Here is a 27820-nt window from a genome sequence, read left to right on the forward strand (position 1 = left end):
GTTACGTAGAAGTTGCAAAAATGCACGGAGGCTTTACCTATCTTCCCCTGATTTTAACAGTTCACCTAACCATAATACAGTTATCTAACCATCACATACTTTTCAACACCAGGAAGTTGGCAGTAGTTGATAATGCTAACTGTACCTCCTTTCTCGCGCTTCAGCAGGTTTCCGTCAGTATCTTAGTGCAGGATCTGGTCCGTGATCCCACCTCGTCTCTAACCGCCTGTCTTCTTGGTCGCCTCTCGTCTTTGACAGTTCCTCACTCCTTCCCTGTCCTTCCTGCTCTGGAGACTTCGGAGCAACTGATTTTTTTTTTTTCTTCCTTTTTAATGATTGGATTAAGTTAAAGCAGATTTTTGGCCCGAGCATCCTAGAAACGATGTTGTGTCCTTTTAGTGAAGCAGCTCAGGTGGTACAGGATGTTTGTCCGTCTTGCTGTGGTTAATGGTGAAGTCACCGTGATCATTTGGTGAAGGTAATGTCTGCTGAGCTTTTCCATCATCATGCTACTGGTTTTTTCTTCATACTGCATAAATATTTAGGGGGAGACACTTTGAGCTTATGCCAGCCTTCTCTTTCTTCCTTGAACATTCATACACTGACTTTGATCTCACCTGCAATAGTTACTATAGCGGTGCTTCCCTAATGGTGATTTTGTATTTCTCACATGGCTTTCTACACTGATTCACTGGAATTCTTCTGAAGGAAGACTGATCTTCTCTCTCCCACTTGTTGATTGATTCAGTTATTTTATTTATATTAGTATAGATTCACAGGTGTGTGTTTTGTTCCATAGTCCAGTAATATCATTATTTATTTTACTGCTGAAATTGTTGTGACTTTGGCTGGACTGTGGTCTTCAGGACCTTCTGGTTGACTCCTATGACAGAATGCTATTTTTAAAAAAAAAATCTATTTGTCTTTTTATTGGTTGCTCTGGATCTTAGTTGCTCTGGGTCTGTAGTGGTGGTGTGTGGAATCTAGTTTGCTGGCCAGGGAGTGAACCTGGGCCCCCTGCATTGGGAATGCAGAGTCTTAGCTACTGGACCACCAGGGAAGGCCCTGGACTGACGTTGTGATGGAGTGAATTCCCCTTCACGCAGTCTTCCACCTTGCTCCTCACCTTTGATCTCATGTCACCATAAGCTACTGCGAACAGAGGCCCGCTCTTTGGAATACACTGGCCTGGGAAACAGAAGGAAACTCATGGGCGCATGCTCCATGCTGAATCCCCAGTCCCACCCCCTACCCCCCGCCCTTAGAGAGAATAAGAGAAGACACAAGGAAGTGGTGATGGATAAAACTAGGATGTGAATTAGGTAAAGGAAGAATAAGCTCCCATTGGATTGCAGGAAAGACAGGCATCTTTTTTTTAGGATTGTAAAGGGCTTTGGAGGGGATGGTTTCAGGGAGCAGCCTCAGCTTGAAAATAATCAACACAGTTCGTTGAGAACTTCCTGTGTGCCAGGCAGGTACTGGGTCCTCCAGGCTACAAGCATAATTTTATCTAACCCTCCCCTGCTGCAGGAGATATTAACATTATGGTTCCACAGATGGGAACAGTGAGGTTCCAGGGTTCCAGGAGGTCAGAACACATTGAGGAGGTGGTGGGGTTGGGACCGAATCTTGTTCCCTGGACCCCAGGGTTCGTCCTTGTGCATGTCTCCCCACGGCCACCTGCTCACTCCTCCTGGCGGTGGGTTTAGGGGGAAGAGAGAAGAGCTGCTGCCTGCCCCTCGCACCCTAAAGAGGGGGCTGCCTCCCCCCACTCCCCACAACAGCAGTCTTTTGTGTCCGTTATCACAAAAGAAAGAACCACCTTTACATATAGTTGTCACTGGGATTGAGAGTGTGTGTGTGTGTGTGTGTGTGTGTGTGTGTGTGAGAGAGATTCTGCACCCTTCTATGTCATCTGTGTGTTTGAATATATTCATGCGTTCCTGTTGTGCCTTTTTTGAAAAGCCCGCTTTCAGGGTGTGCAAGTGTGGGGTCTTGTAACTAGCAGTGACTCCACGAGGCATATGCACCCCAGAAGAGAAAGTGTTTCTCTTTCTGCGGAATCCTCTTGGTCACCAGCACGCATTTTCTTCGGCCTGCCCTCCTCTATTTCCCATCCCTCTACGTCTCAGACAAAGGACTGGACACTGAAAGAGATCTTGGCCACCCCAGGAGCTCGGAACCCTCTAGTTCACAGCTGAGAGGATGGAGGTGCCTGGGGGGGGCGGGGGGGAGAAACCTGCCCAGGGTCCCAGAGCGAGGTGACAGCGGAGCCCCACCACGAAGCAGGGGTGCAGGCTCTGGGTCACCCTCCTGCCATCTTGCCTTGGAGCGCCCTCAAGACTGCCTGACTCTGCCCCCAACGCCCCACTGGCCAAGTGCAGGAGAGGAATTCTTCAGAATGGTCTCTTAATAATCAATGCTTACATTTTGCCTTGGCCCCAGGCCAGATTCTCCCCACCCCCTGTGCCCCCACCCAATCTGTGTTCAAGGTTAAACATTCCTGTGAATTAGTGACCTTGCCTTTTTTGGCCTGTGGATGTCGCTCTCCATCCATAAGCCTCCTTTCCAGGGACCGTGTGTGCAGCAAAGACTATAATTTTATTTTGGGTTTGGATATACTGATTATTTAGCTTCTGGTATATTTTCTTACCCGTCACAGCCATTAAATTTATTTTAATAGTTACTCTACCCTCCTGATAGCCAGTGAAGGGGGAATTGGATATTGTCTATCAATTGGCTAGTCTGTGAACTAAGGCTGTATCTAATTACAAGGCATTGTATTGGTGCTGATTTATTAACCATTTACTGGGCTTGGGAGAAGGTTGAGTTTTTTAGTGGCACTCGACAGCCTGGATGCAGCTTTCCAGGAGGGTAGGGTGCCCGGAATATCACCGATCTTACAGTTATTACTTTGTGTCATATATAATCTTGTTTTTTCCCTGCAACAAATAAATCTTTGGGACTCCCTGGAAAAAAAAAAGGAAAAAAAAAAACATTTGTGGTTACAGTATAATAAAAATAAACCGTTTGTCGTGACTGCAGCTGACATTTATCAGCCTGTTTGTGGGTGCTCTTTCTCTCTATATATAATACAGAACATAATTTGTCACTTTGTAAATACATTCCAGTCTAAATCCCTGCCAGCATCTGTTAGTGTTTGAAGGATTAATGTGCTACCCTGTGTATGTCTGCGCTTGCAGGGAACAGTGTAGCATATGATTATGGATCTCCGGAGAACAGGAGAATGGGGTATTTTCTCAGCTTTTTCCTTCACTTGTGGTCTTTCTGGCTCTTCCTTGATTTTTCTCATCCTTTTCCTATCCTGCTTGAGAGCTTGGAATTTCATCATTTGCAAGAGTACTGTTAGTCCCTAGTATTCCTTCTCCATTTCATTGAATGGGTCATGATAGTCATAGTTTACAGGCAGAAAGGGTGGACAGATGGTTCTGGATTGGTTAGACTGGGATTCAGGTCCTCCCTTCGTCTGATTTATGACCTCAGCTTATTTAGTTTACGTGTGCTTACTCTCAAAGTGGAGATGCGACCAGCTGCCTCTTGAAGGCGCCGGGTGCAGAGCGGAGCCTTGCATGGGTGTCAAGCGCAGCAGAGTGCCTTGGCGAGGCTCCTGTGGCCCTGCCCCCGTCCGTCCCTCTGCGTGTGGTTGATCCCCTAACGCAGGCCATGACGCTTCCAGTGCTGTGACCTAATGGGTGGCTGTTTTGTTTTTCGTCTTTTCTTGTTAGCTAGTGGATTTTGTATTTGTTTGGGAGTATTAATCTCCGTAAATCAGGTGCTCGGTGGCTTCTTGGTATTCAGAGATTTCAAAGATCATTCTGCCAGGAAGAGACTCTGGTCCTCTGAGGCTTGATACTGACTCCTGGTTGAGGAATTTAAACCCGTCAGTCTAGGCAGAATGTCTCACAATGTTGCAAAGGTAATCTTTGCTCTCTCCAGCAGAAGGCATGAATTTCCTCTAAATTGTGATGATATGGCCTGTAATTCTTATCACTTTCTTTCTTTTTTTTCTTTTTCCTTATTACTTTCAAGAACACTTACAGTCTCTCAGTCGCCCTTGAAAGTGAAAGTGAAGTCGCTCAGTTGAGTCCGACTCTTTGCGACCCCGTGGACTGTAGCTTGTCGGGCTCCTTGTCTATGGGATTTTCCAGGCAAGAGTGCTGGAGTGGATTGCCATTTCCTTATCCAGGGGATCTTCCCGACCCAGGAATCACCCTTAGTCTACTGCTATCATCTAGATCGAAAAATCCCAGGACATAGAAGGCGTGCTCTCTTTAATAACTATCTTACGAGCCATCTCTTTATTTTGTGTTTTCATTGTTTTGGTTTTTTTGTGTGTGGTTCTGCCTGTCCCACCCAAATGGTTCCCCCACCCAGGCTCTGCGTCTTCATATGCAGTTCTTCTCTCTGGATAAAGAGGAAAGTGCGTGGTTCTCTTTCCATTGCGAGAGGTGGTGTTGTGGTGGTGTTTTGGTTTTGGTTTTCTGCACTGTAAATGCATACGCACAAGACAGAAATGTCATGCTCTCATTCCCAGTGGCCAAGATGGCGCTTCCGATTTGATGCCTGTTAGGATTTTGGAGAGAATCATTAGCAGATCTGGAACATACCTTTGAGCCCAATGGAAAAAAGTCTGTCTTTCATACCCTAAATGCCCAAGGATTGGCATGCTTGGAAGATGTCTAGAAACCCTTGTTTCAATTTCTCTAACAGGTTTTTATAACCTTCCAGAGTGGCCATAATATTTTTCACAGCGGTCCTGTGTTCAAGCAGACATATGGAATTTGCAGGAACCATTCAGTGCTGATACTTACAACATGTGATACTCCTGAAATTCAGATTTTTAACAGGAGACACATTTTGCAAGCAGCAGTGTTAGCAGATACTTACCACTCTTTGTACACACTACTTGAGACTCTTAAGGCTGTCTGTGAGCTACATCTTAATCAGTTGGCCCCTGTGATCAGTCAACATACATTATTTAAGGCAGTGTGTAATGCTTTATTTTCTCCTATCTTCAGTGGAATCTTCAAATTACAGTAATTATAAGACTGCCAGACTGTCTGAGACACACCCAGCTTTCCTGACTCTTGTCCTGAAACAGGTTTCAGCAAACTGTGCCACACCGGGAGGAAATCCAGCCTGACACCTGCTTTTGTAAAAATAAAGTTTTATTGGAACTCGGCTGCACCCATTTCTTGACAGTGTCTATGGCAGCTTTTGCATCCATGCTGCAAAAGTCGAGTTGTTTGTGTGGCTAGCAAAACCTAAAATACTAACTGGCTTATTCAAGAGAAAGTTTGCTGACTTTCTGGAGGACTTATGGCCATTTGGAAAGAAAAGTCTGTTTCACTACCTTCCGGTGAGCAGGTGGTTAGATTAGTATCTTATTTCTACACATATGGAAACATTTCCAATTACACATGACTTAGATGTCTCTCTTGGCTCTTCCAGAGTCTGGAGGTTGAAGCAGAGGGGAGAGGTGGAAATCAACATTCTTTTTTTTTTTTTTAAATCATAAAGTTAACATTTTAATGGTCAGAAAAAAAAGTATAAAGGCTTTGGGTTCATGGAAAGAACAACATTCTTGGGAGTGAAGTACATTTGGACCCCACCATAATCTCCTGGATTTAGGGGAAATTTCAGGGTTGGAAAGAAATTTCTGGCACCAAAGCAATAATACTATCTTAAGGAGGAATGGCTTATCAGAGTGGAGGAAAAACTGAAATCCCACTTCTGCCAATAGCTGATTCTGTGGCTTTTCAAGCAGATTATTATTATTTTTTTTTTGGATGCTTTTTCAGCCTTGTTTTGTTTGTAAAGTGCAGGTAATTGGGTCTACTTTGTAACGGCTCAACAGGGCGAAATGTAGCAGAGTCCGTAATCCTCCCTTCTCTGAATAGTACCTGTCAGGGAGAAAGCCCTCCTAAGTTGTTTAGTTAACAGTGAGCGTTTGCCTCTTGGACTGCATTTCGTAAGTGTGCACGGGGCAGGAAGTCTGACAACTCCTAGTTGTGTGATGAGCGGTGACACTTAGATGAACTAGAAAACATGATCCTCAGCCAGAACACCCCCGAATCCTTCTGGGGCTTGTGCTGCAGACCTGGTGCCCCCAAAGGAGTGCAACCTCTGAAGTCTGCTTTCCTTGAGAAGAAGGGGACCACATGGACGAGGTCCTCCGTTTACACCAATGAAAGCTCTGGCCACCCTGGCCCCTGTCGGCAGCAGAAGCTCTGCCTAGAGAGAATGTCTGTACCGTGGAACCAGAGGGAGCAGGGACGACACTGTCGATGAATACTGAAGAAGGTGCACTGAGGCCGAGCCGCCTTACATGCGTGCATCCCAAAGTGGCCTCTAATGGATGCTTACAAGGTGGTGCCCCCGCAGCTCTTAATGCTGTGTGCGCTGCTCTTCTGAAAACACGCAGTCTCTGACTTAGCCGCCTTTCAACAGAATTACCCCCACTTGACTCATTTGTTCCTTTTGCCTACAAGAGAGCAGACCACGGAGTCGGATGTGAACGTGGCCACGTGCCCATGCCCAAGCTGGCATGCTTCAGGCACCGAGGGGACAGGGTCGCCTGGTCACTGCTTTGAATCTGCACGTCATTCTGCCACTCCTCACAGACGCCTCATTCCTAGGCTCCTGTTAGGTTTCCCTTTCAGTAGCAGCCCTGAGGAAGCTGTCAGACAAGCCTGGAAACCTCACGGGACAGGAACGCCTGACTCTCTTTCTGAGCCTCTCTCAATCTGTCTGTCTAGCTATGTCTCTCCTTCTCTCTGTTCCTTAGCAACCACACCACGATCTGGAATGAAGGACTTGGGTGGAAAAGGTATATCACTAATCCGATACATGCTCCTGGCCTGAATCCTTTGAATTAATTCAGAAATTGGGATTGTAACGGGCTATCTGCTCTCAGAGGTGTTTTCAGGCTTTTTTTATACTGTTTGGGCTCCAGAATCAGTTGGCTTTTTAAACCCCCTAATGTCCCAAATTTCATTTCTGCTTGCCAGCAGTGTGCTGCTGCTGCTTCCTGGTGAAAGCAGCAGGGGGCCGTCAACCGCACTGCCACCTGACGTGAGAGACAGCAGCTGTGCCAGGTGATTTCCAGACCCACATCGGGTGTCCCCAGCTGATAGGGTGCGGTGGCCCATTCAGTGCATAGAGCACGGGGGCTCCCTGCATCTAGTGGCCTTACTAGAAGTCGTTAGCCGTCTGCATCCCTCCGATGGAAGGAGAAAGAATACGGGAAACCCAGCTCACGTGATGCGTAGCCCAGGGTGGAGGGCCCACGGGCACGCGCACACGCACACGGGCACACGCGCTCAGAGACAGACACACACGGGCACACGCGCGCACAGACATACACACACACACACACACACTATTCCACTCATAGCCCAGGGTGGAGGGCCCCATGGGCACGCGCACACGCACATGGGCACACGCGCACAGAGACAGACACACATGGGCACACGTGTGCACAGACATACACACACACACTGTTCCACTCATAGCCCAGGGTGGAGGGCCCCATGGGCACGCGCACACACACACGGGCACACGCGCTCAGAGACAGACACACACGGGCACACACGCGCACAGACATACACACACACACACACTATTCCACTCATAGCCCAGGGTGGAGGGCCCCATGGGCACGCGCACACGCACATGGGCACACGCGCACAGAGACAGACACACACGGGCACACGTGTGCACAGACATACACACACACACTATTCCACTCATAGCCCAGGGTGGAGGGCCCCATGGGCATGCGCACACGCACATGGGCACACACGCGCACAGACATACACACACACACACACACACACTATTCCACTCAGCCCAGGGTGGAGGGCCCCACGGGCACGCGCACACACACATGGGCACACGCGCTCACAGACAGACAGACACACACACACACTATTCCACTCATAGGCCATTGATGGAAACCTGGAGGCCCCGCCCCACCACAATGCAGGCTGGGAAACGTAGTTCCCAGGTGGTAGGTCTCTTCTCAACATAGCCCGGTACCGTGGACCAGGGAGAGCAGGTCTGGGAGGTGCTGGTGTTCTCTGTCCACACTATCTATTTTATACAGCATGGAGGTCATTCTTGAGTTCTAGTTGGCTTCTGCCTTTAACGTGTGAATTTAAGTCCTTTTGATTTTTCTTGTGATTATGTGTGAATCTGTACTAATTTCTAAATTTCATGTTGCGTTTCCTCTCTATCAGGTGTTTTCCTTTATTAATAATTTTAGTTCTTTTTTGGATTTTATTTTTGCGTCGATCCAGTTTCTTAATATCCCGTGGACCCCAAGCATTTTCTTTTTTTTTCCTGCTGCTGCTAGTTTGGGAGCTAAACTGACTTTCTTCCTCCTCCTCCTCCATCTTTCTGTCTCTCATATCCTTTCCCTCCCCTCCCTTCCTCTGTTTCCTTTCTCCCTCCCTCCCTTCTGATATTTTTCTTCTTGAAACTTTCACATACATGATTTACATTTTCTCTTACATAGTATAAAGCTGTTTACTGTCTCTTACTGTTTTAACCAGCAAAACTAGGCCATAAGTGATTTAATAACTCAATTAAATCCCCCTCCCTAAAAAAGAGCATCTTCTTTGTTATTGCTATTTCCTTTTCCAGTTCCTTTTTACGAGTAAGTTATTTGGTCCCATAGCTAATGTAGAAGACGTGCAACATTTGGGGACACCTTGACTGTGACGTGTGTGTGTGTGTATGCGCATGCACGCGCTGTGTACTGAATTTCTAGCTTTTCTGCCTTTCTGGGTGCTTTTGTTGGAACTTATTAGAGGCTGTTTAGACAGATGCCACCTTGAACGGGAAACTTTGGTTCTCTCGGAAGCACATACTCTTTTTAACCTTTTCTAGTTCGTCCGTTGAATATGCTGCTTTGCTTCTGTGGAACCTCAGAAAGATTGCTCTCTTTGGATTCACCCATAAACTGAAAGTGACTGTTGTGCACCCCCAGGCACGATGACACTGTTGCACGTTTACTGCACGCTCCGCATGCCGGGTTCACATTCGTCATCAGCTTCTGAGTGCCAGCTTCTGAGTGGCAGGCTGGCAGCCAGCGGGCCTGAAGCTTCAGGAGAAAAGCCTGGCTTTCCAGCGGGTTATGTTGCCAGCGTCACTAGCCTACTTTTATCTCTTCTGAGGACTTTGTCCCAGGTTCAGGTGGTGCATTATTCATTCATTCATTTTCTAAATTAAACCCTGTCTTGAAAACCTACTCTCTGCCACTCACTGTGTACCAGAAATCAGAGACAGAGATATAAAACTTCATTTTAACCGACTATAAATATTAGTGTGAATTATCAGTTGTTTTGGTTTTCTTTCATAGTCTCCTGCAGTGTTATTGGGACTAGAAATTGCTCTAACCTTTTTGGAGGACACCCAGCAAAAAATGCATCAAAATTTAAAATACAGATGTTGCTTGACGTGGCAATTCTACTTCCAGGATCTTATCCTATAGAAAAAAAATTGTTTATTGCAAAACATAGATATTACAACATTGTTTTTAGGAACAAAAACCTGGAAACTACATAAAGTAATATTGATTACAGCAACAGCAATAGTTAACACTTAGAGCGTATGTGTTTAAGGTGCTTCCCATGCATATTATCTTATTGAGTTCCCACAGTAATCCCAGGGAAGGGATTCCTCTATTATTTCTATTTTTTACAGGTAAGAAAGGTCAAGCTTTGGGAATTGAAGTAAAAAGTTCACAAAGCTAGTGAAGGCTGTGGAGGACTGAGACATCCAAAGAGGATCAGTCTTTTTTTTTTTTTTTAATAAATTTTCATTTGGATTAAAATTTTTTTATTTGTTTTTTTTTTTTTGGTTGTGCTGTGCAATATATGAGGTATTAGTTCCCTGACCAGGGATCAAACCCATCCCCCTGTATCTGAGCTCAGAGCTTTAACCACTGTACGACCAGAGAAGCCCCAGATCAATTTTTAATAAATGTTTGAACACTCTTCTGGGTAAACCTACTGGTTGAAAAGAATATTGGTGGAGTTCTGTTTAGGTGTATTCTATCATGTGTTAATTGTGAAAAACCAGATTATGGAATAGAATAACACATATACTACGATATGGTGTTTGTAGAAATCCGTTGTGGCCCAGTGTTTTTTATACACGTAGAAACTGTATCCTGGAAGGGTTTGCCTCAAACTGTCACTCTGTTTATCTTGGGGCAGCAGGATGCCAGATACTTTCACTTGATACATTATCCACTTCTGTATTATTTGTGCTCTGCTCAGTGAACCAGTTTTATTTTTATAAATAAGGATAACTTTAAATCGTTGAAGCCCACTTGGGGTGAATCAAGTCCCTCTCCCCAAACCAACACGCGCAGCCTCGGCACCGTTGCCGTCTGGGACTCGCTGTGGGATGTTTGTCAGCATCCCTGGGCTCTACCCCCGAGATACCAGAGCAGCCCTCCCCCAGAAACGTGTCCAGACCTCACCGGGTGTCCCCTGGGGCTGGCGTGTCCATGGTGAGAACCCCCCAGGCAGATGCTGTCCTGGTAGTGTGTGTTTCTCTCCATCTTGAGCGTCATAATGAAGATCGTCTCTCTCCATCTGAGCATCTCTCACACTTCACGGGTCCTTCAGGTGGAATTCAGAAGCCTTTCAACCAGAGCAGACAGATCTTGTTTCTCTTTCTCTGTAGTCAATGAAACTAACTGCCATTGACCTGTCACCAGATAGTCAACAGACCCCACATCTCTCTGTGAGTTTTTTTCCTATTTAAAAAAAAAAAGAATTCTTTAATTGGAGGAAATTTCTTTTCAGTGTTGTGTTCGTTTCCGCTGTACAGCCGCACAGTTTGGCCCCAGTTATGCGTATGTCCCCTCCCTCTGGAGCCTCCCTGCCCTCCCCAGCCCCGACTCTCATGACCACGCATGAGTGGTCATCACAGAGCGCCAGGCTGGGCTTCCCGTGTTAAATAGCACCTTGTCACCAGCCGTCTATTTTACGCATGATGCTGTGTATAGGTGTCGATGCCACTGTCTCCATTTGTCTGTATACCTATCTGAATCTTGGGGTGTGGGACACTGGATTTATTTTATCAGCAACTTCTGCAAAGAAGGGGCTTCAGATGCTTATCAAGTTTCATTAAGAACCTACGTATTAAACTATTCAAAATATATAGGCTGTTCCTGTTGAGGATATAATTATGCAGTGGATTAGCTGATGTCCAGTCTGTTGCTTTTGAGCACGTCGTGGATGTTTCCAGTACTTACATAAGACACAGGGCCTGTTTATTAAAGAGTCTTCAACTGTGTATAAAACTCGAACAGTCAAAAGTAATGGTGTCTGCTGAAGGATTCTTTATCATATGAATTTACCTTTAGTCATCTATTATTTATTTCAGCTATTTTATATGCCATTATAATAAATATTATGACAGAGAAAGCTTTTACGCTTCAGCTTATTGTACTCCTCTCTACTTGCCTGCAATCCTTCAGCAAAATGTAACCATGCTTTACCTATAGTTAACGTAAATCATCACTTACATTAGGATGAAAAATTCACTATGAAAAAAAGCTCTTTCTTCAATAGCCAGGCATAAATGCCCGATCATGTCGGCTGCCAAACCCCCGTGCCATTTGCCATCCTCTTAAACTGTTTTTAAGCTGCAAAGTGAATGCATAGCATAGAGGGAAATTGGAAGGTTTTCGAATAATTTTCCCTCTCTTGTTAGTTTCTGGCAAGATAAGCACTTTTTTTTATCCAGAGTGCAAAATACTGCCAATTACTGTCTAAGCATCTTTAATAGTTTTACTTTATGTGGTGCATAAGTCATACACCAAATTAAATAAGCCGTTATCCGGTACAGCTTCTCCTTGAATCAGCCTCACAATCACCTATAGATACTGAAACAGTTATTTTATAAATTGAGTTCCAGCAACCCAAGGCAGAAATTTTGACCTCTGTGTAATGAAAATCATTGTCATGATTTTCTCATTAGGCATGTTTATCACTGTAGTTTGGAGGGAGGGTGGACTTCGGTGGGGGGCACATTTGTGGAATCTCAGGAGTGAAGGTTCCTGCTTGATGGTCAATCTGAAGGTCAAGGCTTGAAGGAAAACCCAGGGCTTTGCTAAGGGTCATTTCTGGTTTGGCTCCCTATTTTGTAAATTGGACTCTTCTTGAAGAGCGTCTTCCTGGTGGAAGGCACAGAGGTGCACAGATTGATACAGGTATGGAGAGCCATGAAAGAGACTCCTAAGCTCTGCCAGCTCCTTGGGCAGGAATGCTGTTTCAGTAAGAGCACGTACCAGAACATCGTTTTGTTAAGAAAATATTCATTTGTTGACATTTTGGCTGTGCTGGGTCTTGGTTGAAGCATGCAGGGTCTTTGATCTTCATTGCAGCACGCATGATCTTTAGTTGCGATGTGTGAGCGTTAGTTGTAGTCTGCAAAGTTGGGCATGTGGAATCTAGTTCCCAGACCCGGGATCGAACCCAGGCCCCCTGCGTTGGGAGAGTGCAGCCTTAGCCACTGGACCACCAGGGCAGTCCCCGATCAGGGCATCCTTTTTATCTTTAGGCTTGTTCAAGGTTGGGCAGACTCCCATTTAGCTCGCTCATGATGCTGATTTGGGTTGCTCTGAGATGTACAAGAGCTGAAAGGAGATGCAAATCCCCATCTGCTCCTGCATTTCCCAGCAAAGAGGCTGACACCCACAGCCACAAAAACATCACTTTCATAAGACTGGAGAAACGAGCGATATGAGGTCCCACATAGGATTCTGACAGATTACGGAACCAGTGTAGTTAGGTCTGTATTGTAGTTCAGTGAATAATGTCATGTCAGTAACATGCTCATCACCGCTATCTCCTGCTGCTGTAAATGTGACAACTCCTGTTTAAGGTTTCGGAACATAAAATCAGGACCAGGCATATGTAAAGTGGAAGGGCGAGAGGCATCAGCACAATGCAATTAAGGCCCATTGGATTAGAATTTGCAGGGTGCCATTAGCAATAAGCTCTGAATGTACATTATTGCCTTGGTTACATTTTCGCCTTCACTACTAGGCTTCTCTTGTAAATTCTAAGTGTATGAAATAAATATGATGTAAAATAGACACAAACAAGAATATATAGAGGACGTTAATTTCTTGATAGCTTCTCAGTGTCAGGCATTGAAGAGTACGAGAACGGGGCTAGAGCCAGTAGTGATAACCCAGCGAAGACACGAGTGTTGGAACCAGTCGAGTCTCAGTTCAAAACCTGAATCAGTGTCTAGGCTGTGCCACTTTAAACTGTAAAAACCTCTGTTTTCTAGGCTGTGAAATGGGGGAAATGATAGATACTTCAAAAGACTTTTCCTGTGACTCTTCAATGAAAAATAAATGCCAAGCATATCATGTGGTGTGCTCGGTCACTCGGTCATGCCCAACACTTTGCGACCCTGTGGACTGTAGCCTGCTTAAGTAAATTTTGTGACTGCAATTGGTAATATGCCTTATGGTTGAAAAACAAAGAATCGGTGTCCTGTTCTAACAGTGGTGTTACAAATGATAATAATCGTAATTTCTGTGCTTCGTGCCTCGTATGCGCCATACCTCCTCTTTGCCCTAACCATTTACCGCAGACGCCCATTTCAGCATGAATGCTGCGGCCCAGAGCAGCCACGCCGCTCCTGCGGCCACACAGCCAGTGCTACTGTCAGGCCAAACTGCGGCTCCTCCCGCTCAGCCCGACTCTGCCGTCCCCTGTGGATGTTCCACATGGCCCCCATGTGGTTCCTGTGGTTCCAGGCAGTGTCACGCCTGAGTCACACTTGGCCAATTATAGTCATGCAATGGTATGAGAGAACAGTCTTGTGTAACGACAGCAAGAACCCCCTTGATTCTGCCCTTGTAGACCCTTGAACCGCTAAGACAGGTTTTGGGAATTTAGCAAAGAACAACCCAGGAAGACTCATTCTACCGAGAGTGTCAGTGGGCTGGTGTCCCCGACTTCCAGGAAAGTGGAGGGAAAATATGTGGGTTGCTGCACTGCTCTGTCTTCTGGCTGAACCTGGGGGTGGCTGGGAGCAGGTTTACGTCTCAGCTTCTTAGACGTTGCCTGCTGCTTCCACACCTGTGCATTCCTGCTTTAAAATGATGGGTGCCAGCATCTGTAGATGGAACTTAAGGGAAGTTTGCACTCCTCTTTTCCCTGAGATGATAAACTTGTGTACAGTGGTGTGGCTAAAGAAAAGAGTGTGGATTTGGGGAAGGGTTGGATAGGCGTTTTATAGCATTTAAAGATTCAAAGTTTAGTAGGAAGTTGTCTCTGTCAGCCAAAGCTAGGTGGGGGGCTCGTTGGCTGGTTGGCTGGATCGATGGCTAGATGGGTAGAGAGGAGGGGTGGGGGGCATAGGGAAAGCCAACAGTTAATAGTGGGGTGGTGGCATTCTAGATCCTTTCTGTCCGTATCCATCTGTCTTTTCTAAATGTTTCTATGACTACTGAAATTATGAAGCAGGAGGTGGCCTGAAATGAGCCTGGACAGTAGAGAGGGCAAAATCACGGACTGTGCGTTGGTGTTACTGATATTCACTGTGTACACGTTGCATTTCTCTTCTTGCTGGGCATGTGGAGGGTTGCACCTTTTCGAAGCTAGGCACAGCCGCAGAACATGCTCTGCCAACAAAGTGTTAGCAGAAGCAACCCCTGGCACCACGGGGTGGCAGCCCGTGGCATTCAGTGTGCAGCCGGATTCTCTTCCCCGCCCTGTGGAGGCTGGTGATGTTACAGAGGATGGAAACAGCCCCGGCCTCCACCTGCCTGAGCCCCTGGCCATTACAGTGACAGGGGCCCCCCTGACCTGAGGCATGAACAAGTCATAGTGCTTGGTTCTCTTATGACATTGAGGGGTTTGGGGGCTCCTTCCTTGTTGAAGTTCGTCTTGACTGATACAGAGGCACTTGTGTGAGCCACACAGTAAGGGATCCAGGTCATATCTTGTTGGCCATTCCAAGCTACAAAAATGTTTTAAGCTACAAGTGTGTGTGTGTTGCAAATCTAGAGCCCAGAGACTGGCCAGATAGAGTCTGAACTTTTCACGTCCTGGATGGCATATGCTGATTTAACATCTTAGTTGAAAATCTCAATGGTTCTTTAGTGGTGATGGAAGAGTTCTGTATGTTGAAAGTGGTGATGGTTCTATGAATTTCTGCATGTGATAAAAATGTCATAGCATTATACGCATAGATATTTCAAATAAAAGAAAATGAGTGCATCCCCAAACTGGTGAAATCAAAGTAACATCTGGAGTCTAATGAATTACTTTGTGACAATGTCGATTTTCTGGTTTTAATGATGTGCTTCTTGGATAAGTCGTCCCCTCTGGGGGATACGGGGAGATGGGTATGTGAGCATTTTCGGGTACTGTGTTTGGCACTTCTTGCGAGTCTATAATTCCTTCCAAATTAAAGTCAACAACAACAACAGCAGAAATGAGTTATACCAAGAAAGCGGATTGTGGTCAGTCCCAAATTCATAGACTCAGCAGGAAAGCTCACATTGGCAGATGGGGCCTCTTGCTTTCACCTAGCAATCAGCAGTTTATCCCTCAGAAATGCTCTCTGCTTGCAATCCGTCAGCCCCTGCCTTCTCATTTGGAGCACGTCCCATGATAAAAACATTTCTATCGCGTTGTGAAGTTTGTTAGACGACCAGAAGAGCACCCCCCCCCGCAACACACACACACGTCAGCACATTTGTGTACCCTCCCTCTAAAAGCTGTGTCTCCCTTTTCGGGGCTTAACTAAACTACGCACGCAGTCCCTCTGCATTTCTCAGGGTCAGTAGCAGAAGCAGGAAGCCTGATTCCGAGGGCAGGGGGGTCACCTGAGTAATTGGGTGTGGGCTTGAGTCACTGTCCCCAGGAGCCCGGTAACCCACCGCCTGTGGATTAGTCTGTTGAACTGCTTGATGGCTTGTGACCCCTCGTTCCCCCTGGATACATACGTTCTGATTTTGTTCTTATTGGTGGTGGCAGCCCTGTGTTTTATCTTCCAGCGAGGGGAGAGGTGGTGGGGGCGGGGGGCGGTACCAAAAGACAGCTCACCACGTGCAAACCGCACATTAGAAGAACACGTTGGCCGGCTTGGCAGGCCATCGCTTTCATTGAAATTTTTGCTTTGGGGTTACCATCTGGGAATGTTCTCCCTGTTTTATGGGGGAAAAATGTACATGCATTCTTTTCTAATATGTAGCCAGTACATTCCTTGGGGATTTCCATCAGGGACTCAGCTGAGAGGAGCGATGTCTGTCCTTACCACCCCTCCCTTAATAGGAGAAATATCCGGTTTTCCTCTTGCAATCCTTTCAAAGCTCTGTAAGATTCTGTGTTGGTGACTAGTGTCGTGCTCTGCACCAGGGGCGGCTGGGGCCTGAGGAGCAGGATGAGGGTGAAAGGCCATTTGAGTTGCCACGTCTGAATGTCAGAACCAGTAGTTGAGCATTCAGGAGGCATAAGAATCTATGGGGAAGGAAAGCTAGCCATTTTGACAGACGTCCCGCTCCGAAGACTTCAGCCACCGGAAAACATCCATCACGCAGACGGAAAGTGGGGACGGGGGGGTGGGGGTGCGGTTTGCTGCCCATCTGGAGTCCTGAGCCCTCTGTACAGGGTACGGCATCACTCGGGTGCAGCCCCTTCTTCTGGTGGCAGCTTACCTTCATATGGGATGAGGGCTGTGGCCTTGCCTTACTGTGAACCCTCCAGCTTTAATATTCCCTGATCTCAGGAAGCTCTAATGAAACCCACATGTTGGCACTCTCCTCTTTTCCTGGATCAGGTTAGATGCTTCTCCTTCTTCCAGAATCTGCAGGTGTGTGCAGCTGCTGTTACCTGAGGAATTTAAGATCTACTTCGGCCAACTTGCCTTTGCCAGACTGCTGGGGTTTGGGGAGGTCACTGAATTCCTCTCTGTGGCCTTTCCTGAAAACTGGGCCGTGTTAGTGGCAGGACCTGGATCCTCCAGGGTCCAACAGTGATCTGGTACGATGTGGTCTTCTGGGGGAAGCCTCACTTGCTGTGAACACAGTTTCACCCACCCTGTTGCCCTGTTGCCCTCCTGAACAACCATTTATTACACAGTGGCCTCGGGGAAAGAGCTTGTCACTACGGGCATCTTCCCTCCTTCCGGTTAAAGTGATGAAACACCTTTTGTCTCTAGGCAGGCTGTTAGGTGCTTTGCGCTTAGCCTCACGACTCTGTGAGTAGATGATGAACATTCATCATTTACAAGTGAGGAAGCTGAGGCTCAGAAAGGTTAGGTGGCCCAGAGTCTGTGCATCCCAGCTGTGTCGGCCTGGTGTTCACTGTCCAAGGCCTGGGACTCGGGTCGCGGTCCAGGACGTTGGTGGCCGAGGTGAACTTCTGCAGACACACTAAGCGTCTCAGCACAGCCTGTGTGTCCGTCCAGGTGGAGGGTGCCCTCCACTGAGCCTCGTGCACCCCCTTCAGAGCCTCCGAGCACATTGTGATTCTCACTAGTCTTACTTCAGTGTCGCAGTCTAGACAAGGATTCTGAGGCTCACCGCCTATCTTATGGGAATCCACTTACCTAATCAGGCAGGTAGCCTGGCCGTCTGTTCTGCGGAGAGAGACCGAAGAAGTAGCATTTCAGCCCATAGCAGAGTCCAGGCAGACTTAAAAATCAGGAGGGCCTGGTAAACACAGGGCCTGCTGGAAAGGCATGGGCTTTCTGGAACTGTGCCGGGGGCCGTGCAGTGGGACGGGGTGGCTTCAGTGACTGCTGCAGCGCTTCTGGTGTGGCTCCAGGAGGGAGTGTGGGCTTCAGTGTCAGACTGGCTTGAGGCCTCACCATCCACACTTCCTAGCTCTGTATTCAGTCTCTTCTAAGACGCCACAGTGTAAAACAGGCCAAATACAAGGTAGCCTTCAGTTGCCCTGAGGGTGCGATGATGCCTGTAAATGCCCACCCACCGTCACCCAAGGTCAGACATCAGGAGCATCATTACTGTCACCCGCGTGTGCCTCACACCCACAGAGTTCACAGGGTCTCTAAACCAGGGTGCTCGAACCTGGCTTGTCTGCGTTTCTAAAGCAGGGGCATGCAGGGCTATCCGGCTCCATTGGTATTACCGAGTTTTGCCTGCCTTTGTACTTTCTGTCCATGCCTTGTGTTTCATTTTTGAGGCAGGCTTAGTGGAGTGGTTCCAGAGCCCAGATGGCAGCTTTTGAGATTCCCACATGGCCTTTGATGTTCCTGCAGGAGGCGGGCTTCGTCCTCGTGTACCTCTGTCATTATAGTTAGGAGGCACTTTGAGAGGAGATACATGAGCCCCCGGACCCTGTGGATCCTGTTTCGGGCGCTGAGTCAAACAGTACAGGCCCTCAGCCTGGAGTTTTAGCAGAGTCCCAGCCTCCCATCCTCCCTAAACTTGGCAGTAAAAAGCCCCGTTCTTCTATTCATTCCGATGATTTATATTCTCCCTGGGCGTCTAATATTAAACAGGGGAATTCCGACATGTTCCATAACACATTTACTGTAACTTGATACCATGAACTAAACTTGCTGTTATTTATCATTTCTTTTTATTTTCTCTCATTCCAGCACAAAGCCAAGGTAGAAGCAATGACCCTGGACCTTGCTCTGCTCCGTAGCGTGCAGCATTTTGCTCAAGCGTTCAAGGCCAAGAATGTGTGAGTGTTCCAGCAGAGGGTTATAGATCATAATATCTCACCATTGTAATGTCTTTATCAGATGAACACAACCGGGAAGATGGAAGGCTATTGTGCCGTCTTGGCGTCCAAACAGGAGGCTCATTTATCCTGGCCCGGTCGAGGTGTACCATATTTTTTTGACTCTGAGCCCTCCTCATTATGAGACGTGTCATCAATCTCATAACAGCCTCCCAGAAAACAAGAAAAAGATCCTACTAAGCATCAGTAAAAAGCGACCTCGTAAAAGGCAGCTGATTGCAGGCTGCATCCTGATCGCAGACATCTTCAGGGCACCTCCCCGGATCGAGGAGAAGTTCCATTTTCATTGCACTTAGGAAGAGGTCAGGTCAGCTCTCTAGTTCCACAAGGGGGCTGAACCTCAGAGCACGGGAAGAAGGTTTTACTGTTTAGCAAACCTGCGATGGTTTTACGTGGCCCGTGGACACGGTTCCAAAAGCGTGGGCTCACATCTGAGAACTTCTGTTTTTCCATTCTTTCTCAGACTTTCAAAAATGCCTGACGGAGGGAGCCTTTGCTGAGGACTGGCAGATTTTTTTTCTTTTTTTTTGGCCATCCCTTACCAACCGCCTTTCCTAGCAGAGAGCAAGCAGCTCTTAAAGCCAGAACTGAGGAAAGCGGTGGTGGTTAGCTTCCTTTTCATTACAATATTTTGTTTCCAAGTGTTTATTTTTACAGTTCCCTCTGGTTTTTTTTTTTTTTAAGGGCAAGCAATACTGGTTTCTCATTTAACATAGAGGTTTAAATTTCTTTAACAAATCACTTCGTTTAATTTTTCTTTTCCAGTGAGTTGATTTAAACCCAAGGATTAAGTTAATAATAGTCCACGTGGTGCCAAAGGTAAAATAATTCCACAGTCGGCACCAGAGTCCCCGAGTTTGGAGCAGGCTGATCAGTGACAAGCGGTCTCAGGGTTGGCCTCCGTCGGGGTTGCTGGTTTTAACAGTTCTCTGCGGAGATAATGGATGGGAGGGGAGGTGTCTCAGACCAGATGTTCCGATGGCGTGATGTTGGCCCGACTCCTCAATGCTGTCCAGTGGCCAGCTCTTCTTCTTTCTCCCTTCGTTTTCTCACTCGTTCTTTTAGACCGTTGAGAAGTCTGTCCCCTAAAGCCCTTTCTGGAGCAAGCCCGAGTCCTTGAGATTGAAATGTCAAGTGAGAGTCTTTAGTGAGATCTGCACTCCCCGCTGCCCCCACCCCAGGGGCCTGCCCTGTGCTCCAGCGAATAGCTAGCTGGGCATTGTCTGCAGGCCAGCAGACCTAGGTGAGCCCCACTGTGTGCCCTTTTGGCAGGGATTGGTAGCTGCCAGCCCTCGCCAGAGCTTCCAGAGAACCTCCCATCAAGACAGAGCTGTAGCTCTTTAAATATTTGCCCTTTACTCCCTTCATGATTCATTTATCCGCTTGCTTCTTCACTTAACACGCATTTAACACATGCCTCCAAAGCCCCAGGCTCTCGTCTCAGCTCTGGAAAGAGAGTGGTGGCTGGTGGAGGCCCAGTTAAGCTCACCCAAGCCATTGTGTGAGTTGCCAGCAAGCAGGCAGTGTTTAACCTCTGGCAGCCTACTCCTCGACCTAGTATTTCTGCGGTTGTTTGGAAGAGAACAGCAATAATAATATCAACCGTAGCAGCAGTAACAGCTCATTTCTCGAGAGCTTGTTATGAGCCCCACACCCAGTACCCTTTGTGTGCTTTTCCTAACTTAATTCTCCAAGCAGCCCTCAGGGTAAATGCTGTCATTATATCTATTACGCAGTTGAGGAAAATGAGACCAGAGAGGGTGAGTTATCCGAGGGCACGCGGCCAGCCAGCAGGGGCGCTGAGGCCGGGCACGCCTGGGCAGCCCACCTGCCGAGCCTCCTTGCTGCCCTGTCTGTCATTCTCGATGGGCCAGAAAACGAGGTCCGAGACAGTGAGTGACTGTCGCAGGCTGCCTTAGCAGGTCGGTGGCAGAGGCAGCATTTCCGTCTGCTGTGACTCCCTCTGCTTGCTCCCCGACACCATGCTGCTCCCATGGGAGCTGAGACGCACCGCCGCTTCACTCTCCCTCCAGTCCTGGTGTCAGCGCTCGCTGGAAGGAGGCGTTTAGCCGAGCAGAGCCAACGGTTACATAAGAGGACTGCCTTCCAAGTCTTAATGGGACCATTCGTTTTTAACCATTAAGTAGTTCAGAAATCATCAAAGCCAACTGCCTTCTGTGATCACCAAGCCCAAACTCTTGGAGAAAAGTGGTCTCCCATTCTGCCCTAATTCTGGATCTTAGCAAATGAATTCTGAATTTCTGTACTCCTTGGTTCAGAAACAAAAGCAGTTTTCCTCTTAGCCAACCCTATGCCACGAACCTCCTTTCATCAGTCTCTTTAGGGTCCAATATTTTACATGGATTTAGACAAATCAGCATGAAAATCCCACACAACTTTCCCTTTGAAAGACCAGCAGGGCGAAGTCTTCCCCAGCCGGGCACATGACAGTTCAGCCCTCACAGGTCTGTGGATTCTGAGAACTGTCAGAAACGAGTTCAAGTGTCGGTGACTGAACTGCCAGAAAAACACGTGTCGCTCTCTTCCTATCTCCAGCTCCCATCTTTTGATGTTAAGATCTCCTTGTGTGTAAAACGTAATGGCAAACGAAGGAGAGGTTACCCATGCCGGACCCACTCCTTTCTGCGCCCTTGGACTGAGGAGAGGAAAAACCCGTCCACTGAAGTGCCGCGTGGACGCACGCACTTAGCAGTCTGTGCCGAGGCCCGTCTGCAGGCACGCCAGGAGTCTGCTCGGGCACTTTTTACCGTGTGCATCCCCTCGGTTCATGCCCCAGCCCGGTGGTCTTGCCATGCCAGGGCGGGCAGTAGCGCATGTAGTGTGAGCCTGGAAAAGGTAGAAACGGGTGCCAGTGCGAACCTCTTTGGAAGATGCAGCTCATGGTACGGATGAGCCAGTCTCCTTCCACCTTCCGCCCGGAGGGCATGTGGCTTCAGCCTCTCCTCGGATATTCTTCTTCTTTATGGTTTTTTTGGGGGGGTGGTGGCATGGGGTGGAGACTGAGCCTTTTCAGAATGAGCCCTGCTAACGGTGGTTATGCAAATCATCATTCCTCTCTGACATTTGTTTATTCCGTGCAAGGCAACACGCCCAGCACTTATGCCCATGTTCTCTCTCTGATTCCTTACAGTCATCCCCAGGCATGACTCATCTTATCTCTGTTTGCAGTGGAAAGGCTCCAGCTTCTCACCGAGAGGCCAACTCTCTTTCCTGACTTTAGCAAGTGGCAGATCCCGAATTGGAACCCAGGTCTGTCTGAATCCACAGCGACCCCGCTTCTTGTTCCACCTCACCCTTCAGGCATTTTCTTCAGTGTGGATTTCTGGGTTGGTAGGAATTACTGAGGACCAAGTTACTCAGAAGTTTAGGGGCCGAACACCATTCAAGGCAATGAGTATTCTATCCTCTCAGTTTACTTAAATCAGAAATCAAATGAGGTCAGTGCATCTTAGCCCGTATGTCTCCCTCCAGTTTCTAAATTTCTGTTTATTTAGTGCAGCGTATGTGTTTCAAGGGCAGGTGTGTCCTCTGGAGTTTTCTGTGGTCTGTGTTTCACTGACTGCACCCCGGTGGTCTCATTCAGCTGGTTCTTTTGTCTTCTCCTTTTCCTGTGAAATGGTAGCCAATGCTAAAGGCTCTTTCAAATTCCTGTTTAATTTTTATTTGGCAAGAATGCTCGGTAGGTGGTGGTGTTGTCTTCAAGCCAGTTTTTGTGAGGCTCTGCATACCCCGACCGACCCATCCCTGCGCCCACGCGGTCTGTCTGTCTGCCCGCTCCCCCTCGCCCGCCATCCCTCCTGTCCCCCTCCACTCCTTCTTCTTCTGGGTGGTCAGCCCAGGAGGCCTCAGAGCTCCCAGGGCACTTCTCCCCCGCATCAGTGGTGGTGGTGGTCAGCCAGTGTGTCTCAGGTCCAATTATTTTGGGGCATTACTGGAAAGTTCCAAACCAAAGCCTGTGGTGAGTCCCAGCCAAACTTGAGTTTTGCAGGATGTCTTTGTTGAAACCGCAGTCCTGGAGAGCAGCCAGCCTCCACGCTCCTGCTGCCCGGCTGGTCAGGGCCTCCATCAGAATGTGAAGAGCTCGGACTCTTCCTGATGATTCCGACTGAGCATCAGGATTCTCTGTAGTGGGCTCTGAAGCCAGTAGGGTGTTGTGTGGGATACCTTTGCACAGTTTCATCCGTCATACCAACTGCTTAATTTCCTGAAAAGCATTCATTTTGAACAGGCTCTGTAACAACAGTTCAGGGGCTTCTAGACTTCTGTAAATATATATATATATGTATTTCCTTTATCAGATACTGTTTTATGGTTTGAGTTCTGTATATTCCTAAAATAATGGACACCTGGATTCCAGTTTTGAAATTTGAAACCTTTCAGTGATGGCACATAATATAGGAAATTTATTGCTTGGCTTTCAGCTACCAGTCAGCTCTAATAATATCATCTAAGGTCTTTGATTCATCTTAGAAGTTACTGGAAGTTGACCATAAGATAATTTTAAAGTAACACCTGCAGCTCTAAAGATTTCTAGAACTTTGTTTTGGCCGTGGAGCTCTACTTTCTCTTTTCAGCTTTCTGTCTCCAGCAGAATTTAAGGAAATCAAGCTTTGTTTCACTTAAAAATACTTAAAATACTTTCACTTAAAAATTGGATAGTGGTGTTTAAAGAAAAATTGAAAGAATACTTTTTCTGTTTCCTCTTTACTGTTTATACATTTGAGGGAGAAATCTTAACAAAGTTATTTATTTTCACTTTTTAGAACTTGAAAATTCAGGACTTTCAGAAAGTACTAATCCCAGATTTAATTTTCTTGGATTCTTATTTCCAATTTTGCTGTCTCCAGTCCTTCTACAGAAGTGGGTGGGCTATAAATTATAAATAAATCCCAAATTGTGAGGGTTAAATTACCCTGCAAGACTAGTGTGTAAATTACAGCTTAATCTCTCTTCTTCTCCTCAGTTTGGTTTTAAGGGTAACGTTTTAGCCCATGTATCTCTGTTACGTTTTGCTCAACATGAGAAATCCATTTCTGGTTTGTGTAACAGAGTATCATGTTGCTTTGCTTTTCTGAACAGTTTGAAAAGTAAAAGAAAAACAGAGAGGCAGATTTTTTTTTTCAACTGTAATAAACTCTCTAAATCTAGATCTTAATTATGGTGTCTTACGAAACATTTTTCAAAGTCTACAGGTTGATTTTTCCCCATCCCCTACATTTTCCACCTTGAGGTATTAAAAAACCATACTGTGAAGCATTTAACGTGTCTAGAAACATCAGAGAAGGCTTCCATCCACAGTAGATGTCTTGCCTTCTGAAGCTTAACTCTTTAGGCATCAAACGTTCTTACATAATTCTTTAAAACAATATTTGTAAAACAGATGGTGTTCTGTCATCCCTTATGAAACAAAAATACAGACACAGAGAGTGTAGTGCAGGGGTCAGTACGCTTTTCTGAAAAGGGCCGGAGAGGAAGCGCCTCGGATTTCTTGGGCGGTAAGGCCATCTGTGTCAGCGGCAGCCGTGGACAGGACTTACGTGGGTGAATGTGGCTGTGTCCCAGCAAAACTTCACTTCCAAGAGCAGAAAATGGGCTGGGTGTGTCCGAGGGCCCTGGTGCGCCCTGCTTTCTCCGTGGTGCAGTGGAAAGAACAGAGTTTTGGGGGAGTGACTGAGCTTTGGTTCAAACCCAAGCTCTGCCGTTTGCCAGCCGCGTAGCCGTGGGCTGAGCATTCTGGGCCTCGCTCTACAGGTGCATGTCGAGCAGGTCCCCGCACAGACCTGTCAGGCCTGTTGAGAAGAGGAGGCCATGCAGGAGGCAAGCAGGCATGCCTCAGTGCACTGTGCCTGTGGCTGGCACAGTATGTGTGTGTTCCTGTCTTGATCCTTAAAATGACTCGAGAGTTTTCATGAATATATCCAGTATGATACAATGGAAATAAGATAGATTTCTGTCAAAACAGAAAAGGAGGATCAGAGTGGACTGGTCAGACATGACTGTAGAGGAGTGCGGGTCTCATGAAGTCTTTGCAGCCGTTAATACAGTGGACCTGGGGACTTCCCTGGTAGCCCAGTGGCTAAGACTCCGCTTCCCAGTGCAGGGGGCCCAGGTTTGATCCTTCATCAGGAAACTAGGTCCCGCATGCTGCAGCAAAGACCAAAGCTCCCTCGTGCCACAGCTAAGACTCGGTGCAGCCAATAAGTAAGTGTTTTTTAAAAAACTGGGTCTGAAAATGAGCTTTGAGATCCCTCGCAGCCCAGGCAAGAAAGGACATGAGCTTCACGTTGCCCGTAAACTATATGCATGACCAGCCCTGAGCAGAAATACTGTTCCTATAGTGATGCTTCACTATCACAGAGTACTCAGGACTCTGCTGTGTACTCGTCCCCCTGGTCTTTGTTACTCTTCACAAAGCCACGGACTCGAGGGGGTACTTCCCAGTTCTCTTTTGGAGCAAATGGGTAGACTGTCTCCTTTGCCGTTGCTGCTATTGTTTCCCCTGGTTTTAGGCAGCTTTCCAGATGATTTGAGTGGCCTTAAGGGCAGCTTGCTTGGAATAAGTGAGAATTACAGTGGGCCACAGTAAAAATAATTAACCTGTGTATTGTGAGGCACCAAAGTACTCTATATGCCTCTTCTCCCCTCCTCTTTTGGCTTATTTTTAAAAGTTTTTCCCTTCATGTCATTAATTATTTAGTGTTTACAACAATGCCAGGAACTGGGCTAGACATTGAAATTAAACCATTTGCCCTCTCACTTCTCCTGTGCCTATCACTCTTTTCAAATAGTCGTGAAGCTTAAGGATTTTTTTTTTAAAATAGCTTTGCGCAGTGCTGACTATCTTCAAAAACATATCCTTACTGAAGAAGAATGATTGTTAAATTAATTAAGAGCCATTTTGCAATTAAATGTGTTAGGGAAAAAGTGAGCCTTTTTGCCATCATTAAAAGTCATCACTGCCAAGGAATACATGACAATGTGTTTGAATTAACCACAGCGATGTTTGCAAAATAAACAGTTTTGATTTCCCAACAGAATTCTAGGTTCAGCCATCACTATCATGTTTCCGGAAGTCAAAGTGATGTATGTTAATTGAAGACACACAAAAAACCTTCCCTTCCAGGAAGAATAAAAACCCTGCTTTGGAGAGTATATACAGTTACTCTGTGGTCTCCTCCTGCCTCACCCACCAGCCCACCAGACGCATAGCCAATGCATAGCCAAAGTTAGGGCTTTAATACCAGCAAATAGGATGAACTTAGTTGCTGGTGTTCAGCATTGATTACTTAACGCGCTGGACCAGAGCATGAGTTGGCAAAGTTTTTCTATAAAGAATCAGATAAATAAATATTTATATAAATGAATAGCTATACGAGTGTTTTTCCCTTCATGAACCAAATGGCCTCTGTAGCAGCCACTCAACAGTGTTGAGTGTCTCTTGAGTGTTGAGTGAAACCGCGGTAATGTGGAAGTAGCTACTGATAATGTGTAAATGATTGGGCAAGACCAGATTCCAATAAAACTTTATTTAGAAAGACAGGAAGTGGGTTGGATTTGGGATTTGGTCTGGGGGTTGTGGTTTGCTAACCTCTGGACAAGAATCCCCTTGTCCCTTGAAATGTAACTCATTTGAAAAGCATCTTTCCTCACTATGAGAGACACATTCCATTTTGGATTTTGTTAGGTTTGGTCCAGATAAATCAGTATATATGATATAAATCAGTATATATAGCCAGTGTTGTGGGCATGGTTCATTTCAGTTCTCTGCAGATAGCACTCTGTGTTCCTTAGAGGCTGAAAGAAGAGATAAGAGTTTGAATAGAACAGTGTGCTGTGCTGAGTTGTGGAAATGCCACCATAAGGGAAAGCAGGTCAACTAAGACAAGCAAGTATTGTTAAAATAATGAAGACACCAAAGCCCTGCTTGGGACTTGGAACTGTAAAATGATGATAGAGATAGTAATTGCTAGTATTTATCACCTGTTTATTATGTGTCGTACACAGCTAAGCACTCCTCTGCCATCCCATTTTATCCTCATAAGGACTTCATGGGGTAGGTCAAAAATTGTAGAAGAAAGGTGTTGTCTTATGGTTCAGCCTAATGTGATGCTCAACCGCATTTCATCAAGAAGTCAGCAGGAAAGAGATTAAAGATCTTGACCTAGCTCATGCCAGCTAGTAGATGGTGAGACTAGTGAAAGTGAAGTGAAGTCGCTCAGTCGTGTCCGACTCTTTGCGACCCCATGGACTGTAGCCTACCAGGCTCCTCTCTCCATGGGATTCTCCAGGCAAGAGTACTGGAGTGGGGTGCCATTGCCTTCTCTAGAGCTGAGTCCAGAATCTGCTCTGTTGCTGAGCTCCGCTTCGATAGTAGTTTGGAAAATCAGAAAGCTCTGTCTCATTCAGAAATGTGTCATGTAGGACGTGGTGTCTCTGAAGGAGTTTTGTCCTACCGGTAGGATGGACGACAACCCCTGCCTGCTGGAAAGGTGGTTAAGGTCACTTCAAGGTTGCAGGGGATGCACCTTCCAGCCAGTTTCCTATGATCGAGAGGAAATTGTGTTGCTGAAATACGTGTAACAGAGGTTAAACACCCCTCACGAGAAGTGAGGTTCATCCCCTCAGTTAAGTGGTCAGGTGGTTTTTCTCCCAAATACCTAGAAGGTGTCTGTCCCTGAAGTCTATAAGCAGAAGTGGCAGCAGCTGTCTCTGCATTCGCTCCCAGTGTCAGCGTTCATTTCCCCTGGGCTTCTACCTGTTTTCCTAGTGACACTGATCTGGTAGACAGTGGGCGACCAGAGGGTCGCTTTGCAATTCAGACATCTGAACTGCCAGAGTGGTCGCTCTCAAACACAAACCCAGCCCTGATCCTTTCCTGCAAGTAAGACCCTTGGGTGGCCTCTGGAGGCTGGTCCATCCTGCTGCCTCATTTATAGATCGGATCGCCCCAGCCCGGGGCCTCTGTGTTCTGCTTTGCCGGTGAGCTTCTAAGTTGTGTCCGACTCTTTGTGACCCCA

At 46.8% G+C, this 27820-nt stretch overlaps 1 protein-coding gene across 4 annotated transcripts in view; it reads left to right on the forward strand.

The window, feature by feature from the left end:
- WWOX (WW domain containing oxidoreductase) overlaps positions 1-27820 on the forward strand; it is a 915589-nt gene that overhangs the window by 212400 nt on the left and 675369 nt on the right. For all 4 annotated transcript variants that reach the window (XR_008200887.1, XM_052655897.1, XM_052655899.1 and 1 more), the window contains exon 6: positions 18634-18722. Coding sequence is in view for 3 of the 4 variants with exons in the window: in XM_052655897.1 (XP_052511857.1) it covers positions 18634-18722 (89 nt within the window). In the remaining variant the exon portion in view is untranslated. The remainder of the gene's footprint in view (positions 1-18633; positions 18723-27820) is intronic.

Source organism: Budorcas taxicolor, chromosome 18, assembly GCF_023091745.1.
Source record: "Budorcas taxicolor isolate Tak-1 chromosome 18, Takin1.1, whole genome shotgun sequence".
Taxonomy (NCBI): Eukaryota; Metazoa; Chordata; class Mammalia; order Artiodactyla; family Bovidae; genus Budorcas; species Budorcas taxicolor.